A 19,391-nucleotide genomic window follows, 5' to 3' on the forward strand; every position below is an offset into this window, starting at 1 on the left:
ATAAATAAAGACAATGTAACGAAAAGATGTATTTGCGTATACAATTATTGAATCCTGAATTTTTCCCGAACGTCCTACTTGTCGTTGAATTATACTACAAAATTTCTAAATTTTTTTAATTTTCGTGGCATCTCTTTTACTCTCATATTCTCATAATAGAAAATGCGATTTTTCCAAAAATTTCGGAAAATTTTGACGTTCTGACTTGTCATTGACTTATACTACTGAATTTCGTGCCATCTTCTTCGATATCATATTCTCCTAATTCAAAGTTCGATTCTTAGAAGTTTCGAAAATTTTTCGCATTTTTCTGATTTCTAATAGGAGAGCATGATAACAAAAGAGGTGACGCCTCGTGCCACCGTAATTTAATTCCAATATTGAATATTTATGTCTGGGTTGGGGAAAGAAGAACACATTAACTGTGTAACTAATATTCTTTATTTCTGACCAAATAGATTACACCGTTAAACGTGCACATATACAAAATAGAACAACGTGGAACTGAAATGTAGCATGGTATGAGTCGTTTCGCATGCACGTCGAGTGGTAGTGTACAGTGTACAGGTGATTGTAGCTGGTACAATGTGTAGTGTTGACGAGTTTTTCTTCTCTTTCTGAAGATCGGTCTTGATATGTTCTACTCGAAGACTACTGGCAGTCTGAACACATATTTTATACTTACACAGTTTTATTTTCTATAAAACATATTTTTATTTTAATGGCCATACACATTCGTCAACAATTCTTCCGCAGAAAATCTAGCAAATTTTCTCAGAAGCAAGCTAGAGCGAAAAGTTTATCGCTCTAGCTGTAGACGTCATCTAATTTAGTGTTGCAAACAAGATCATTGCAGGTGAACAACGTAGTAATGACAAAATTGCTCTCCCCGTTCTATGAGATAAATGTCACACTCAAGGTCCTTGCGAATGACGCTCCCAGATTATTTTCCACCCATTTTTTTTTTCATTTCCATCCAACAGGATATGTAACATGGACTTTTGTATTAACAATGTTCGTGTACCATCACGACTCGCATCACAAGACTCGCTCCACTTTTCTTTAAATATCTCCGAAACTAGTGCGCGGGTGAAGAAAAGTATCCTACGAAAATTGCTGGCCTTTTCACGTACAATAAGATCCCATAATAAAAAATATAGATTTCCATTTGAAAAAACAAAGTTGACCTGAAAATGACCTTGAAAACGCCACCCAAATAAAAAACCAATACTGCCCCCTCTTTCATACTTTTCGAGATATTCGGCTGGAAAGTTTTCAAATGAACACCCTGTATGGTGCAATACACAGCTTACTTTTAAAATCTGGAAAGAAAGAAGAACAAAGTGTGTCTGTAGTGCCACGAATCACTTTTTTGACATTTGATTTGGCCAGGTTTTAGTACGAAAACAAGGTCTAGTCTCTCCCGTGTATCGAGGCATTTCCGTACAGGAATCGTTGGCATATTAAACACTTGGGAGAAACTACCATTCATTTATTTTAATTCGCCCTCTCGTGGAGGACGCTGCGGGACAATGGCCGTGTTAAGAATCTGGATTGGTCGACGGACAGTTGTCGTCAGTTGCATTCGTAAAAATTCGTGTTGATGATTGTAGGAGTCTATTAAATTGTGCCCCACCTAGTCCACGCTCAGCTGTGCCGCAACGATATAAAAGCCGTCGAGCACACGGTGATGGCACAACTTTGTTTCGTCTAAACTAACGGCATCGGCATGTATTATGTTCTAGTGTCGTTTCTCCTAAGTCAGTTTAATAATCACACCGAATCGTTTGGTTAGTATAATACTAGTGTCCACAGTTATAGTCGGTGTTTGTCCAATGGTACCCGAAGGACGCGTCGAGCTGTAACGAGTTCTAAAACGTTTACATCGTACTCACTCTCCCCGACGACGACCGAGCGTTTGTCGAAAATTTCTTCGTGGAACTACAACACCCCCAGTGACCTGATTAACCTACCTTTGCACGGCGAAACAAATACAGTGATTCGGTAGATGTATCTACGTGTCGAGTGTCCGGACGTATGGACTCTCTTCAGAAAAGAGAGCATGATCCTTTGCGCATGAATAGTGGCAATGACTGATTTAGAGTTCCTTTCAAAAATTATGCGAGTACGCTGTTGCAATTTCGTGTGATTTTTATATGACAATCAACGCAAACACTTCAACAATTAGTTAGGTACTGCGGCATCGGCAACAGTGAAACTAGAAATTCGGAGCCAGTCATTTCAATTACTTTGACAGTTCTAGTGTTGATTGGTGACGATACAGTTTGATAAAAATGTAAAGAGTACCAAGGGAAACATTAGGTGCACTAGCGATTTGCCATTTTCGTATAACTGCCGCTATTGAGGCTTAGGATATCGGTCCCGAAATGATTCTAATTCAACCAAGTCTACTCAGCATTTGTGTACACTTGGAGCTAACAATACCCGGATCAAATACCTTCACTTAGCATGATCCCATTCGTTGAATCTTCCCTTGTCTACGGGCTGCTTGCTTGCGGCGCTAACTTCTTGCATATTCAAGTGTAAACAGTTGAGAGATTAATTAGTGGCTTACAGCCGAAAGTCTCGACAGTAACAATTGTAAAAATATAATGGACTCGTAGATGCATGAAAGTACTCGACAGTGCCACCACTGCCGTAGTTGATTAGGGTATGGGTTTAACGCCTTGAACAGACCCGTAAGGGCTAAGGAGCTTAAAATCTCGTTTCAGATCTTCCCTCAGCGGACAACGACGTTGCGTGGAAGCATGGAGCGGACTACACGTTCAACGTGACTTATATCACGTATCTGCAACCGAATTCTGATTCGCCGGCCGAAAACAACCCGGACCAGAAGTGGGGAACAAGTTTGATCAGCAAGCTGAAATGCAGGCCCGTGCAGGCGCTCAGGATGCGTTGCCACTTCAACTGCACCAAGTTCGTCGAATTAACGTCGCAAACGTACAAGACCGCGGTCGAAGGCCTACTCGAAGACGTTAACTACAGGAGTCTGGACTTGGGCGAAGCTTCGTTCGAGATCAACCCAGAGGGAATCACGAATTACGAATTCAATAAGAAACAAGAGACGGACGAAAGCTTCCAGAGGCTGTACCAATTGATAACGAGCAATCTGTTCTTGTCGGTGGTAGACAAAAGGTTCGAAAACACGAGCGTGGGCGATTGTCCGGTCGGCTATGAGGTCCAAAAACTGAAACAGGGCAACCCGAAGTGGAACGAAGCGTTTATGATCAAGCAATTGCATGACAACGAAATGAATGAAACGATCCATCTTAAGAGGCAGAGTTACCTGGGTGATTGTATCATTCAGAAGGATTACTTCACCGCGAACCAGCAAATACACGGTTTCATCCCCGCTGATTCTCATATCAAATTGGTATGTAATTGCACGAACTGTAACGCACAGATAGAGAGTATGTACGCGTTTATTTTGAAACTGGTGAAGTATTTTATTCGAATTTTGGGGGTACTAGGCACTTTCGTGTAGCTTCCGATAGATATACACTCATTAAACTATTTTGAATTTCGTTTGCACATGTCACAGATAGTATGAGCAAATGTGTGACTGACTAACGTCTCACTTAAAATTGTCATGATCAGTACATCGGTACAACCATTTTTCGCCTATTATTGTCGGTAACGTGGTGACTCTACCTTATCGCGAATCTACGGAGTCTTGGCTCTTAAATTATATAGAAAAGATTATTTGTTTATTTATAACGGGCTTGTTACGAATAGTGTAACAGTTAGTTATATTATTTTGAGCCTGGATAATATTTAGTTGGTTAATAACATTATTGAGGTCACTCTTTATATTTATGTAACAGAATTTATTCAGGGACTCGTTTAGAGACACGTTGAAAGCACGTCTTTAGGGTTTAAAGGAAACTTCCTGAATGAATTGTTCTGGTCAGGAGAGCAAATAAACAACGCGTAACGTAAACAACGATACGACACTCATGAACAGGTGAACGATAGCTTCATGAACAACTTGTGAGTCAAGGGTCAAATAAATCGATATTTTGTTCTGGGGGAATAACAGATTAATTTTGTACTTTACTCTTTGAAGTACATTCCAACAAAATTAATTTCACATTTTACATGATTTCAGGAATCAACTACGAATCAATTCTCCATTTCACTTCAGAACTGGACTTCGAGAACCGTGAATACCTTTGAAGTGATTGGCCCGAACAAGGCGCCCGTCGGTATGCTGTACGAACATTACCGCTCCCAGTTGGCCCAAATAGAGCCCATTAAGAGGCCACTGAAGGCCCTCCCCAATCTTTCAACGCTTGCTTAACCCTTTGCCCTACAACCACGTCTGAGACTCGTGGTTAGGTATGCGGACCAAAACTGATTATCGCGAGCTTGGCCCGTGGTACATCGGTGGGGCCAAAACTGGGTACAGCGAATTCTCGATATATGTCAACAACATGGGTCTTGTCAGCGTCATGTATCGTCCAGGAGACATACCCGAGCCGTGTTATGTTAAGGCCTCTCAAGCTTCGGGGCCCCTCACGGGGTATACCCCGTGGTAGTGGGAATAATTCCGCGACGTTTACCATCCAGGCCTTGGCGACATATATAAAGAAATCACTGTATCACGAGCCTAGCCCGTGGTACGTCGGTCAGGCCAAATGTAAACATCACTTGCCACGCTCGTGGTTGGTTGACGTGCCCCACTCCAAACAGCACAGGCCAGGCTGTTATCCAGTAGATTGTTATCATCATTTTGTCTCAGTTACGTGTTACATTCCGTAAGACGTGTGCGATTGGTACAAATTAAGACCGAATTATAGCTTTGATGCTCAGTAGTTGTGTAAACAAAAGGAATCCGTGTTAATAAAATAATTTAAACGTTCGTCGAGTACATTTGCAACACCAACAAGATTACTCGTTCTCATTGTCATGAACTCAAAAATTTTCGACTAATTACAGCGATTACTGTTGCGAAATAATTGAGATTTCTAGACTTTTGTAAGCATCAATCATCTCCATCACGTACCTATGTCTGTTATACACTCTTTAACCTGTCCACTTTCCATGAACCTGTTTTTTTTTCAGAAAAATGTACGAAGCAATTAAAATGCAGATCAATCCACGGTCGACGACCGATCTTCAGAGAACCTTAAAGGTTCATTCACCACTAGTATAACAATTTCTTGATTTAACACTAAACCTACCACCGCCGGTCAAAATGACCGGTTCCAGATTTTTTATTTTGCAATTATTCAAATTATAATGATGCTTCCGTGTGAAAATGGTAAACCCTTTGCCCTACAACCACCTATGAGACTCGTGGTCAAGTAATCGGCCGAAAAATGAGTTATGAGGGGTTAAATAAATATATTTAGTAGAACATGTATTCTAAAACGAACCGCATAAAATCCAAATAAATTCAATCTCGTAATTTTTATAAGATAACGTGTACCGGTTACTTTTAAGGCTCGGTAGGTTTAGTGTTCATATAACAAAATTATAATAATGTTCTCCATGTCTCCCCGAACTATATAATTAACGCCACGCCTTAGAATAGCGTCTCAGAAACGCCATGAGTTTTGGGCGCCGATCATTTTGAACTTTCATTATAAACTAGCAGATTTTGTCACTACAAATTATTTTATTTTTCATCGGTACACGTATTCAGAACCCGTCAAGCCAAATGAAATAGTAAGTTTCAATCCGAAACCGTATATAGAATAGACGCATTAATTTATGATCCGCTCTAATGCATGGTTGTTAATGCTGGTCAGGGAATCGTGTGTCAAAGAGGCGCTTAGGGGACTTGTACATAGTGTAACCAATTGCCAAATTAGCGGGAGACGTTGCGAAACGAACGATTTTACTACATCCGTCGGTTCTTGTGCTTGGCAGACGCATGAAATGCGAATAATTAGCACAATTTTGTCAACATTTATCTGTTCTCGCTAATCTTGTAAAACAGGTGCTTTTGGTACCTTCGAAAAGGTGCGTTTGTTTCTGACTTTCATATGTGCTCTCTCTGTCCCGTAATAATAGTAGCAGTTAATGAATTTAATTTGTCCCATGGTAATAGTAGCAAAACAAATTAAATATAGAACGCAACATTTATTATCAAAAAACTAGATTAAATTAAACAATAAATTAAAAATATTACTCCTAATTTTTATTTTGGATGTTCAGATAGTTTCTGGATTTTTCAATAATTTTAATAAAGTTGTAGGTAGGATCCCTTGGCTGCGAAGCTTTGCTTTCCCTGTATGCGTGAGCATAACATTATTGGAACCATCGTTCTTCAAACTCTCTTTTTTTCATCTTACTTTTACAATGGGTTGATATTCAACTGAAATAAAACAATGAAATTAGAAAAATAGTTATTATTCATAATAAGTAGGTTAACCCAAAAATTGAAAGATGTGTCAAAACAAATGACAGATGTCATGAACATTGATTTTCATTGAAGGCTTTGCAATTTTGCGCTACAACATAACTTACAGCTGCATTCACCAATAATTCCCGTTTAAATATTCACTTGCTACTATTATTATGGGACAGAGGGAGTAATAAATATTAAAATAATATTAATCTTTTTTTTCGTATGTCCAGGACGTTCACATCCGCGAGATTGAGATTTCAATTACGGAATCTGTGAAAACATTTTTGGCATGTGCTATGGGACGCGGCATCTTGCTCTAATGCATTTATAACAAAAATGGCTAGGTAGAATGCAAAACGGTAAATGCATGAAGAGAATTTAAGTTATCCATTTAAATATCCAGTCAATTCCATAAAAAATGGAATTAAAATTCACAGTTCAAATTTGCATTAAAATTCACAGTCTAGTTATCAATAACAACCGTTACCTACTTGATAATGTTGTCACTATACACTATACTTTATTTCAATAAACTGATATTAAGTACCATTAACCTACATACGCTCCCCAGAAATATAGTTATATAGGACTAGGATGCTAATTCACCCATTGTTTTTCTACAATTTAAATCAACAAATTATGAGGGTGTTAATTTCATGACAATCATTTTTAGGTAATACCATAGAGCCGGTGATTGATGACCACCGTGCGATTCAACGCTTTGACACGTTGACTGCCGCAGGAATTTGATCTATTTCGCGCAAGTCTTGTTTATTTCCCATAAACGATCAGAAGCATTGATGACCAGTTACTCGGTAATGAAGTTTGTACCTTACACCATCATTTGGTCCATTTCAGAAGGAATATATTGATATTTTTTGCCATTCATTTTACAATGATCATTTGTAAGCAGATCAAGAATGCCGGTCACAGCTGACCCACCGCGACATTGAACGTGTGAACAGCGACGAGCGAGTACAATCGCATAGTTCGTTATGGTCCTAACAGTAATATAGTTCTCAGAAATTCGCTTAGTTTAATCGATACGTGCCAGAATCAGCAGCGTCGACCGCGCGTACTTTATTTTGCTAGTAGAAATAGCGATCGGCTTCGGTAAATTGGTTAAGCTGGTTGATTGTAAGAAGAGGTCAGTAGTGTAGCTAAACTGCCACGGTATAAGAGCGGCCCCAACATCCAGTTACTCCATTGAAGTGGTTGTATGTTGCACGGTGTTACCATGGAGCTACTCATGCAAGTGGTGCCATTTTTCTTAGGTAAGCCAGTCGAAAGCCGGTGCGTAGTCGGGCCGGTGGGCCTTCCCTCAGTATCCGATGGCGGGTCGTGTCGTGTGTCGTGTCGACACCCGGGTGTCGGATGCCCCGTGAAGCCGATCGCTCGTCCACAATGAAATCTTCTCTCGATCTTTTCCGACTCGAATCGGCCAAATGGAGTACGCGGGATCCGTGCTCGTTCCCGTTCGGCGTGGCTGTCGAAACGAAAAGATAAAGAGCAAACAGACAGACACACACTCACACACACGCGCAGGCGCACGCACACGCACGCGCACGGGAGAGCCTCGGGGGCACACAAGGTGCGTCCGCGTGACACCTCATTCAAGACACTACCGACCACCTCTAATCGGCCTATTCAATCCTGGCAATCATTCAATTGAATGGCTACCGGTCGCGTGGGTCCCGTATACGTAGCGAATCGTCCCTCGGATGGCTATTGACGTGTTCGCGCGACCTACATCTTCGCCGGTGATGCGATGCGATGATTTCTTTGATGCGGGAACACGTTTTTCAGTGGCACGTGTCCCCGTCGAACAACCATGGGCCCACGGACCGGTCTACACGTTCCGTGTCGAGGTGAACTCGACGGCGATCCCGCGGGACGCTGTTCACAGTTTCCGTTTGAACATCGCGACCACCCTTGTCTGCCAACCGAAAGGCGTCACCGTGCTCAGCTGCTACTTCAAGAACTCGATGACGGACAGCTTCTTCACGAGCAGCCTCGACCCAAACGTACCCGGCAGCCCCGTCAACGCTAGAACCCCGCAGAAGGCGTACGAGATCTACGAGGATCAGTTCGAGATCAATTTCGCGACGCAGGGTCTGGATAGTTACCTGGTCAACGAGGACATTCAGCCCCGCGAGCTGGACATGATCCGAGCGATCATCGACCAGCTGAACATCGGAAACGTCGCTACCGATTACGATTACAACTACCATATAATGGAGAACTTCACGCAAGGCATCTGCGACACCCATCTGATCGTCAAGAATGACAAGAGCTATCAACGGCCGTGGACCCTTCCTGATTATCTGCTGCGCAATCTGGCGCACGAGTTCACTTACTTCACCTTGGCGTGGATATGGAAGATCAGGGACATGGGCGCGTGCACGCACAAGGTGCCGTACTTCTTCGGGTACGCTGGCAGCCACGAGGATCTTGCTATTAGCCCGGTAAATATGCGTCGGCGCTTATTCGATAATAATTAGACCGTGGACCTTTGTGGCAGAACAAGGGTCGAGTTGTACTCGTCAGTGTCTCGGGGTCCCTGATAGAGTTTGACTGACCTGCTTTTTTATGTAGCCTACTACAGTGTTGACTCGATATATGTCCAAAACACGGGTCTGGCCAGGGACATACAGTGTGTCCCACGAGCTCTGTCCACTTGCATATCTTGGTTATTTCAAACAATACGAGAAAATGTTAGTTACAGAAGTTGTAGAGTTTAAGAAGATATAGAGAAGCGTAGAGAAGATATAGAGGTCACCTTTGTTTTTTTAAATGGAATGTCCAACTTTTTATGCTCGATTTCGATAGATTGCCGTATTCTGAGTATAAAACTACTAAAGCGTATTTGTCCTAAAACTTACCGTTGTTGAGTATTTGACTGTTTCCATTCTATTACTTTCATTATGTAAACATTGGTAGGCTTTCGGCGTCTCTCAGTGTCAGTCAGTTTCTCAGTTAATGAGCATAAGATAGTCAATATAAAATTTTCATTCGAAGAACAATTAATGATGCCTCTAATTTATGAAGAAAGTAAGAGAAACGCAATTGTGGCTCGAAGTTTGTACGGTGAAAGATATCCAAACCGCATATGCCCTTCATACAAGATTTTTGAAAGATTGTGTACAAAATTAAAAGAGACTGGAAGTCTCACTATGTCTACACCGAAGACACTTACTGAATAAAAGGAGAGGAAGGCAACGCTCGATGTTGCCTCGGTGTGGATCGAATCGGTGTGGATCGAAGTCAATAGTGACAACAGAGAGGAAATGAGAGTGCTCACGCCCGGGATTTTAATATCCCCGGTATAGTGCTGCCCCCTAGTCTAATTTTTAGCCTGGACCAGAACCTGCATCATCTTTTTAGCCTGGACCAGAACTGATAATGTCAGAGTGGATGCTACTTCTATATTAAAAGAGGCTCCTCTATGTAGATTCTGATCCAGCCTAAAAGATGATGCAGGTTTTAATACAGGCTAAAAAGATAATGCAGGTTCTGGTCCAGGCTAAAAAGATGACGCAGGAAAAGTGGGGACACTAAAACCCCGAGCGTGAGCACTCTCATTTCCTCTCCGGTGACAAGCTCGATTGAACATTGAACGACCTGTGCATTCAGTGTTTAATTGTTCTTTTGTTTGCAGACGTCGTCGGAGAGTCGGATCGTGATCACCTCCACCGAATTCCTGTCGGGAACGAGGAACGTGATAAAACTGAATAAAGGACGGGAATCCGTGATACTTGATGAGAACATAACCTTATGGTTGGAGTCGATTACGCCCGCGAAGCAGGACCCACCGGAAGTCAGAGATCCCGAGGAGGTCAGCATGTTCATAGGAGACTGGATGATGGACGATAGCGACGAGGTCGAGTCTTCGATAGAAGACTCCCAGGCAGACTACATCTGGATAGGGACTTAAACGAGAGGATACCGGGTCGCTTCGTTTCCACAGTAGGCTATGAGATCTACGCTATGTAATAACAGTGATGAGAAGAAATTCAGTTCGAAACGATATAGGACCGACATGACACTGTGCCGATCACTATTGTTGTAAATAGTGTAATTGTACGACCGCACGATTCTATGAATAAAATGGAGAAACCTCTCGTTTTTAATACGCCAATCTGGGAAAGTACAGTGAATTCTCGATATATGTCAACAACGTGGGTCTTGCCAGCGTCGTGTATCGTACAGGAGACATACCTGAGCCGTGTTATGTTTACAGTTCTTGTCCGAGGCCTCTCGAGCTTCGTGACCCTTCATGGGGTATACTCCGCGGTAGTGGGGATAATTCTACGAAGTTTATCGTCCAGGTCTTGGCGACATATATCGAGAATTCACTGTACTGCATCCAGCGAAACGTATTCGATCGAAAAAGTTAAGCGTCTTTTATAAGAGTTAGTCGTATATTAGTCATCATGGTAAATACGTTTACTGGCTTTTTTTAAATTAAATGCTAATTTACAATGCACTCTACTTAACAGATACAGGGCAATAGATGTAAAGCAACGTTCCGAGATTCAAGATCGAATTTCTCAACTTTAATATATTAAAGATATAATGTATAATTAAATATATAATTCAAAATTGACTATAGCCATTATGGCAAATTTTATTATATACAGTGGGTGATCGAATTAGTAGGGCCACAATACGAAAAATATATTTATTGTACACGTGGCGAATAAACTTACAGTATTACTAAATGCGTATTTGCAAGCATCAACATTCTATAAATAATAAGAAGAATTCAGTATAGATCATTATATTGTCATTTTAAATATTGATTGTTATCACCCACAAAAAGTATCCATACTTGTCCTGTAGAGGCTAATATAAATTTTTACAATATTTTAAACAATAATACAGTATTATGTATTGTCAATTATTTTCTTTTTAGTAGCCAAGTGTAGCATTGCAAGTGGCATTTCAATACTACCTTCAACGTTTTCGTTTCCATCGAGATGTTATGAAACTAATGAAGTTATGAAAATAATACATTTCTAAAATGAATTTAAAAAATGTACAACATGGATTCAAAAATATTCGAATGAAGAAGCTAATAATAATACTTCTATAAATATCGCAAAATGATAGGATAATAATTTAGTATATTAAACAAAATGTATGTCTTCCCCAAAAACTTATTGTACAATTAAATATGACTACTACTAATAATTTTATACTAGTGAAAACAATGTGCAGTACTTTGATCGATGGAAATTTTGTTACCTCCGATCACCTACGCTAATAATTGCAATGCAATCTTTAGTTATTAAAGAAACGACTAACAACAAATAATACACCGTTACTGTTGAATAATAAATATTCATTTCCAAGCCAGGATTGCGTTTGAAAAAACAGCATTTACACATCAATTTATACAGCAACAGTATTTATACATCAGCCCAATACTTGGATAGTGTCTCGTCCAAACAGTTTTCATTAATTAACACACTAAATCCATCACGATGGGATAACCGCTTTTCTATTTTACAATTATTCAGTTCATAAAAACGCTTGTAAGGTAAACCACACAGGTCACTTAAAGTTCTTGTACCCTAATTTCAAATATTTGTACATAACATATCTTTTTATACTTTTTCTTTTTTTTTAGTAAATACAGTTCTAGAATCAATGTCCACAAATCTGCTGTTAATGGGACAAAAACGAAAAAATAAGATCTATTAAGATTTCTTGAATTGATTAATACGGACCGTTATGCATTTATGCAGGATCTGGATTTTAAGTAAACAAAACTACGCAATGCACTTTCATCTTTATTTCTGCTCGCACATCTGTTTCTTATAGCACATACTATTCGAGAATCTCTAGAAATCGGAATAAACACATTCTTATTATTTTTAAAGTGTAATATAGAATAGTCACATTTTGGTCATCCGCATATTTAGTGTCAAACATCGGTTGCATCTAGTTTGAAGCGAACGTTTTGCTCGGACACGCAACGCGCATTACCCGGAAGCAAGGATATCGTGACATGATCGCGGAGAACGTCTCAGAAAGTGACGATCCAAACGAGACAAGTCTGACCTTTAGTATTAACTGCGTTAACAAGTTCAATGGAATAACACTTCGACAACACGAGCCACTCATAGTACAGATTACGGTCACGATTTACGGTAAAGATTACATAGTAACTAAACTCCTTTCAATTACAGACTAATTATTCTATTTATTTGCGGTATGGACACATGATTATTCAAAATGATCAAGCGTAATTCCTACCAAGGCGTCTTCAAACACCTTTTCAAATTTTAAATAAAAATTGATTGGGTACACAAAGACGCATAAAGGGAAACGGTTCAATAAATCTACATAAAAAATAGTTCGTAATAGGTATATATAAAACCACGGTAGAAATAGTATTAATATTATAATATTTATATCGTTGCAAAAATTTAATGCACTTTCCCTGCACAAATTTAGCTACCACTATAGCGTTAGTCTCAATTTTCCGCAAAAATCTCGGAAACTAAACGAGACCGTCACTAACATACAAAAAGAAAAGGATTGTCCACAATGTCGATTTTTGGAAAACATACATAAAACGTCAAAAGCAGAGGATAGATAGCTTTTTTGCATTTTCGCCTGTTTCTAAAATTAGTCAATTGTACGATAACAGCTGAAGCTCTACCAATTTTCCCAGAAGTTTTCGAAGAAATTTTGTGCCCCCATTACTCCCGTCCACAAAGCAAAGTGGAAAAATCATGTGACCACTTACGTATACGCGTGTGTACGCGTGTGTACGCACCTTCAGCTACGCCGGAAACGGCATAGGATCACGTTGCATCAAGAGACAGGACCGAGCTCGAAGACGAAGACGGCACGTGTGCATCGTAATCTTTTCATTGTGGACACCTTTATAAAGGAGCTTTCGACCGCAAGGAGGGCAATTCTATAGTTAAACACGCAGTAACAACATGAACTTCGTATTAATTCCATTCTTTCTAGGTCCGTAAGCCCATTCATTTTAATCAGTTTTCAAGCCTACGCTTATCGCGGCGACTCCTCGCGCGTTCGGTTATGATTGGCAAACACTTTTTGCGACAATACGGGGGCAACAGCTTAAACTTTCGTTAATCGCTTGAAATCTCTCGATACAGTCCCATCGCATCGTCGTGCTTCGCTCAAAGACTAACTAGGGTGACCTGTTTACTGAATGAACACTTGAGCTGCATGTCTGTTGAAATTATTATTGGCAAATTGTTGTTTAATTTATTGAATGATATTTCTGTAGAAGGAATGCGTCATTGTTAAGATCTTACATTCCGCAACACAATTCTAACAATATTTTGTGGTTGTAGCTTGTATTAAAAATTTGACGTAGGATTAAACGAAAAATGGGCGAGATGAGCAATAAATGATCAATTTTTAATACATGAACAGAGGTATCGTAGGACCAATGAACCATTATAAAATTGTTATTCTCACGGAAACAATACTTACCTCGAATACTCGAGATATTCTAATAACTGCTGAATAAATGTATGTAGTGCCAAATAGATTAAAAGAAGAAGTGGATCTGTTTTCAGCTAGACATCTCCGAACTAACACTAGAATTACTGTATAAATTTCAACACGAAGAGGGTGTCGTAAATATTATTTTTCCACTTAATACGAATCATGTTCGCTGCGAAATATTCACGTGGCAGGTCACCTTATGCTTGCATCCAGCTTTGTTCTTCTTTTAGAAAATTATACAAATGCTCAAATTAATTCGAATACCACGATGTCATTAACGCGAAGAATGGTCGTCATTTGTTATAAACCATGCACCACTTGATTGATTATTCTGTTGCCGAAACAAATGACAAACGAGTTTTCGACTTACTTCTCAAAACGACGTTAAAATGCACGTTAAAGACACAGAGTGGCAATAGGTAAGCAATTTTCCTGAATATTAAAAATACTAATCCCGAGTTTCTGACAATTACAGCGGCGAGCGTCATGGTGGACGATCCATCGAAATGGCAGTACGGACTGGTTGGCCCATTTCCACGCGAATATCACGTTTAGTTGAGGCACAACGGAGGACTCGATAGAATCAAAAAACCTGTCGACAGTCTTTACTTGTCGTCAGAGTTCGATAGACGAGTTGATGAGCAGTTCTCCGGTCTTGATGTACAGGCCACAGTTTTTGGTCAAGTTCAACAAGAACGGGATCGAGAACTTGTCGTTCCAAGTGGTGTTGGCTCGGAAACAGCTATCCTTGATCAGGGCCATCATGATAGAGCTGAGCGTCGGCGTGAACCTGCTGCAGCATGCGAACGCGTTGTCGGCGTTCGTCGCAAACGAGAATTACATGCTAGGCGATTTCTTGACATTGTTCACCGTTTAGCAGGAAGTGGGTGTGTCCACGTTCTCTAATTTCGACGAGAAACGCAATTACGAATTGAAGATGTTATATGTACTATATATGTCGCCAAGGCCTAGATGATAAACGTCGCGAAATTATCCTTACTGCCGCGGGGTATACTCAACGAGGATCCTGGAAGCTCGAGAGGCCTCGAACGGCAAGGAGTATAAACATAGCATGGCTTCAGTATGTCTCCTGGACGATTCAAGACGCTGGCAATACCCGTGTTGTTGACATATATCGAGAATTCATTGTACTATCGGGCTGTGAATCAAATTTCAACTACTATCTTATTACTGCGATTATCGATAGGATTTTATTAAAACAGAAGAAACTCATCGTCGTATAATCTGAAACGAATTATTTTCAGAATTACTAACATAAACAGAGTCTGACATATTAATAATATAAGAAGTGATAAGTTTATGTGAAACTATTAATCTTATGGCCATAAGATTCATTAATAAAAATCGTATATTTTTCGAATGAATGAAACCGAATATGTTACTTTCGTTATTGCAAAAATTTCTGTAGTGCTCGTTGACGTTGAGCCGCAGCTTAAATGTTACTTGACACACATATGTATATTGATAACAAGATTCAATGAGAATAAAGTAACGCAATTGTTCATTGTTACAACGGTATCCGTGTCAAACGATCGGAGAGCCGAACGTCGTCACTTTGTTTTGGAAGGATTATTCGAAAATAAAGCAGCTGATAAGCAACGAAGCGAAATCATCGAGTTACGCTTCGTTCCCTCCAAGACCGGGATTCCTGGATTATTCGCGAGCTACTATGATAATTATTTCACCGGTGGTGGGACAGTTTAATTAAATTACGAGGTCGACAGAGTACACCGGTGATATAAAAGGACCTCCGTGACGACGAAGAGTGTTAAACCAGTTGAAGGCAGTGCCACGACATGCTCGCCTCATTAATTCCATTCTTCTTAGGTTGGTAAGCCAATTTTCCATTTAGTCGTCGTTATCGTCTACCTCACTAAATCGGACCAGGAACTGCACACGCGCATGACAAATTACGATTAATTATAACGTTATCTAATGCTACGCTAACGACACAGCTTCCATAATATTTGCTTGCAACACTAATTAGAGGATCGACAATACTTGTGCCAGGTTCGAGATTAGCTTTTCTGCGCGGTACATCATTGTATGCACACCATTAATTCGAGAGCTTTTTAATCATGAATAGTTTGAAAATAATGTTGTTACTAGAAAAATTAGTATTTTCGTCTTTGACTGACTTGAAGAATCACCACTCAAAATATTTGGAAATCCTGTGTATGCAGGGTGTATCGAAAACCGTGGTACAACCGGCCGATTGGTGATTCTACATGCAAAATTGAGTCGAAAAAAAAAAGAAATAACATTTTTCGTTTGACCCCTCTTTTCCGAGAAAATCGAACTAGATACTACGCGTCGATACTACTACTAGACGCGTCTGATCATGACCAACCAATTCTACTTTCTGCATATACCAAAGCACGCGAACCCGACTGGTCTTTGAACTCGATTTTCTCGAAAAGGAAGTGTCAAGCAAAAAAATGTTACTCCGTTTTTTCGACTTATTTTTGCGCGTAGGCCTACACGCGCCCTAAGACAAGCAAAACGTGTTATTTTTCGTAACGCAACAACGATGGACCGTATCTATAAACTATGTTGTATTAATTCAAAAACTGTTTCATATCACGAAATATGTAATCACGGCCGGAATAGTTTTCAGTTTTGACGTAGACAATTTTTTGATTTTGCATAAAGATCCGCATTGATGATGTATAATTAACGAAGACATGAGTTTTGTCCAACTTTCTAGCCCGCCGTCAGCAAAATGGTGAGTATGGAAAAAAAAAACTACCACCTACAATGTCCAACATGATTGTTTCAGTGGCCCGCGTGCCTGTCCACGATACTGTATGGAAGCATGGGCCGGAGTTCGTGTTCGACGTGGAGTTCAACTTCACGTCGATCCCGATGAGCCGCGACGCGGTACACAAGTCGAACTACACGGTGATGAACCTCTACTGTAGACCGAAGGGCGATAACTCATTGATCTGCCGCCTGGGCAACTGTCGAGGCCAGAGCATGGACCTGACCAACGAGAACCAGCTGGACATGTCCGAGGAGATCTATCAACGCTTCTGTGACGCGGACCCGTTCGAGGTCAAGTTCAACGAGCGCGGCATCGAGCATTTGGTTGTCCACGAGAATCTGCACGTCTCCGTCCTGAACGATCTCAAACTGATCGCCGAATGTTTGAACATTGGCGTCGATCTGAACGGTATCCCCGACGGCACCTTCAATGTCCAACAAAACACTACCATTGGGAGGTGCAACCTTAACGTCGGAATCAATCACTATCCGTCGAAGGGGCCGGTGAACAAGATGAGGAATCACCGTTACAAGCTCGAACCCTTGCGGCAGCTGAACAAAGTAGCCGAGGAAGCTATAGTGATCCAGAAGACCACCAACCTGAGCGACTGCACCCGCTACGCATCGTTTTACTTCGGGTCTTATGGAAACACTGTCGTCGAACCGGATCTTCGTTCTCATTTAGTAAGTTCATACTCGAACGGGTAGTTCCCGAAGTCATTTGAAGTAACTTTTTCCTTTGCGGAAATGTTCTCCGTGGCTTTGTTAACCCCTTCCCGTGGCATTTAGTTCGACGAAATCCGGGCTCAAACAGTAGGGGTAAACAGACCAGAATGATGCTCGAAAACTGTTGCAATACTAGCCGAAATGTAAATACCTGTGATACAGTCCTTTGTAAATCATTCCACGATTCTGACTCGTGATGTTTACATTTGGCAGATTTTCAGTCCACCAGTCGTACTCGTGATGTTTACGTTTGTGCCAAAATCTTCATCACGAGTCGGACTCGTTAAAGTACGGGAAGGGGTTAAGGAGTTATTAACGCAAAACACGGACCAATCAGAGCGCGGTTATAGAGAACTGCTCGGCGACAGGTCCCGATGAGCGTGACGTCGCCGTTGGTCGAGCCAGAATCTGTCCGCTGTAGCCGCGCTATGATTGGTCCGTGTTTTTCGTTAAGCGAATTCTCTATATATGTCGCCAACGCATGGCCGATAAATGTCGCGAAATTATCCCCACTACCGTGGGGTAGAGAGACCTCGGTCGCCGAGGAGTGTAACATAATACGGGTGCAAAAAAAAAGAAAGTTTCGAACGCAAAGAAGGACAGAGTATGGGAAAGAAAGAGACAGCGAGGGTCGAAGCAACTTTTTCATTATTAATTATTTTTTTATGAGACTGTCACCAATATATTCATGGAATTTTTCTGATTAAAATGATACCGAACACGACATGATTCGGATTATAATATTTACACTAATTTTCCGTTAACATAATTGTAATGGAAAGTAACATTCATCGTCCATTACGCAAGTCAAATATCATCGGAATTATATCATATTTAGTATCATTTTCATTAGAAAAATGCCACGAATATGTTGGTCAAAGTCCCATAAAAAAATAATGAAGAATAAAGAAGTTTTGTTGTTGGATTAGTAGTGGTCTCCTGGTCTTACACTGACATACCCGATCCGTGTTATGTTTATACTCATCCGCGACCGAGGCCTGTCCTACGTTCGGCTCGGATCAAAGAGTGACTCCTGGACGATAAATGACATCAAGACCCGTGTTGTTGACATATATCGAGAATTCACTGTAACTCCGTAACAAAGCCGTTTCGTAAAAAGGAAAAAGTTACTGCAAATCACCTCGGCAACCACTCCTTTCAAGGTTTGCCGTAAGGGCAAATAAGATGAGTTTTGTGCACAGTAATACGAAAATGTTATGTAACGTTCATAAACCTCGGCAGATAATTACACAAACGATTTAAATTACAGGAGAGCACGATCAGCCGCATTTTCATATCGGATGTTCGGTTTGTTTCGTCGTTAACAAGGAGCGGGACTCTGGGCTCTGACAATACGAACGACCTCGTTGCCATCACGGAATACCTGAGCGTAACTTTACGAGACATTCGAGCTGCCCAGCGCGAATTGATGCCCGATGTTCCAGATGCATGGAAGACCAGCATCGAGGTGAATTCGGAAGTGAATAAAATTTCCAAAATGGAATAAACTTAAAGACATTCGTATTCTACAATCAGACAGGAAAGTTCGATCTATGCACGCGTGTACGATCTATGAAGCAACCAATGTATGTACGGTGGAAAGATTGAAGATACGCATATAGTATCTCTTTGAGAGTAATAAAGAATAAAACGATGTGTCTAATTCAGATTAAACTATTTATGACTCTTTTGCTATACTATCAAAATATTAACACCAGATTTACGGAGCACTAAATGCGACTATTTTACGTTACTTTACAACAATGATAAGAACGTGTCTATCCACATTTTTAACGATTTTTTAAAATAATATATACCTAAAAAAATTAATTTGTTGAATAATTCCTCATGAATATATCTTTACAATGTTAATAATTGTAAATTACAAAGATTAGAACCCGTCATTTTGACGGATTCCGTAAATCTAGTGGTAAGAATCTATTTGAACTATTTAAGTACATCGATTTTCAGCTATTGATAGTTCTTAAAGAAGAAAAGAAACTACGGA

General features: G+C 40.4%; 4 protein-coding genes across 6 annotated transcripts; all 4 read left to right on the forward strand.

Moving 5' to 3' along the window:
* The first annotated feature begins 1,639 nt into the window (after window positions 1–1,639).
* On the forward strand, window positions 1,640–4,882 carry LOC143352642 (uncharacterized). Its single transcript, XM_076785311.1, has 3 exons — window positions 1,640–1,790; window positions 2,733–3,394; window positions 4,130–4,882. The coding sequence occupies exons 1-3, from the start codon at window positions 1,730–1,732 to the stop codon at window positions 4,319–4,321; spliced, it is 915 nt and encodes a 304-aa protein (XP_076641426.1). The 5' UTR covers window positions 1,640–1,729; the 3' UTR covers window positions 4,322–4,882.
* Window positions 4,883–7,457: 2,575 nt separating this feature from the next.
* Window positions 7,458–11,284, forward strand: LOC143352643 (uncharacterized). Its single transcript, XM_076785312.1, has 3 exons — window positions 7,458–7,650; window positions 8,183–8,841; window positions 10,035–11,284. The coding sequence occupies exons 1-3, from the start codon at window positions 7,596–7,598 to the stop codon at window positions 10,308–10,310; spliced, it is 990 nt and encodes a 329-aa protein (XP_076641427.1). The 5' UTR covers window positions 7,458–7,595; the 3' UTR covers window positions 10,311–11,284.
* A 1,910-nt stretch (window positions 11,285–13,194) lies between these two features.
* On the forward strand, window positions 13,195–15,598 carry LOC143352648 (uncharacterized). 2 transcript variants are annotated; one of them, XM_076785318.1, is made up of 2 exons: window positions 13,195–13,363; window positions 14,349–15,598. In XM_076785318.1, the coding sequence occupies exon 2, from the start codon at window positions 15,254–15,256 to the stop codon at window positions 15,596–15,598; it is 345 nt and encodes a 114-aa protein (XP_076641433.1). In that variant the 5' UTR covers window positions 13,195–13,363; window positions 14,349–15,253. The 2 variants fall into 2 exon arrangements, with proteins under 2 accessions (XP_076641433.1, XP_076641435.1); XM_076785320.1 differs by having other exon boundaries at window positions 14,349–15,390.
* Window positions 15,555–19,072, forward strand: LOC143352645 (uncharacterized). Of its 2 annotated transcripts, none has more exons than XM_076785315.1 (3): window positions 15,555–15,721; window positions 16,674–17,341; window positions 18,654–19,072. In XM_076785315.1, the coding sequence occupies exons 1-3, from the start codon at window positions 15,691–15,693 to the stop codon at window positions 18,888–18,890; spliced, it is 936 nt and encodes a 311-aa protein (XP_076641430.1). In that variant the 5' UTR covers window positions 15,555–15,690; the 3' UTR covers window positions 18,891–19,072. The 2 variants fall into 2 exon arrangements, with proteins under 2 accessions (XP_076641430.1, XP_076641431.1); XM_076785316.1 differs by having other exon boundaries at window positions 15,588–15,725.
* The last annotated feature ends 319 nt before the right edge of the window (window positions 19,073–19,391 follow it).

Source organism: Halictus rubicundus, chromosome 3 (assembly GCF_050948215.1).
Source record: "Halictus rubicundus isolate RS-2024b chromosome 3, iyHalRubi1_principal, whole genome shotgun sequence".
Classification (NCBI taxonomy): Eukaryota; Metazoa; Arthropoda; class Insecta; order Hymenoptera; family Halictidae; genus Halictus; species Halictus rubicundus.

Excerpts from the sequence above, each read along its gene's own strand:
- LOC143352645 (XM_076785315.1), top strand. The coding sequence starts at position 15,691 with ATGCTCGCCTCATTAATTCCATTCTTCTTAG. Across the intron at positions 15,722-16,673 it reads ATTAATTCCATTCTTCTTAG|TGGCCCGCGTGCCTGTCCAC; the intron begins GTTGGTAAGCCA and ends TGATTGTTTCAG. Across the intron at positions 17,342-18,653 it reads CGGATCTTCGTTCTCATTTA|GAGAGCACGATCAGCCGCAT; the intron begins GTAAGTTCATAC and ends TTTAAATTACAG.
- LOC143352642 (XM_076785311.1), top strand. The coding sequence starts at position 1,730 with ATGTATTATGTTCTAGTGTCGTTTCTCCTAAGTCAGTTTAATAATCAC. Across the intron at positions 1,791-2,732 it reads TAATCACACCGAATCGTTTG|ATCTTCCCTCAGCGGACAAC; the intron begins GTTAGTATAATA and ends ATCTCGTTTCAG. Across the intron at positions 3,395-4,129 it reads CTGATTCTCATATCAAATTG|GAATCAACTACGAATCAATT; the intron begins GTATGTAATTGC and ends ACATGATTTCAG.
- LOC143352648 (XM_076785318.1), top strand. The coding sequence starts at position 15,254 with ATGAATGAAACCGAATATGTTACTTTCGTTATTGCAAAAATTTCTGTA.
- LOC143352643 (XM_076785312.1), top strand. The coding sequence starts at position 7,596 with ATGTTGCACGGTGTTACCATGGAGCTACTCATGCAAGTGGTGCCATTT. Across the intron at positions 7,651-8,182 it reads AGTGGTGCCATTTTTCTTAG|TGGCACGTGTCCCCGTCGAA; the intron begins GTAAGCCAGTCG and ends CACGTTTTTCAG. Across the intron at positions 8,842-10,034 it reads AGGATCTTGCTATTAGCCCG|ACGTCGTCGGAGAGTCGGAT; the intron begins GTAAATATGCGT and ends TTTTGTTTGCAG.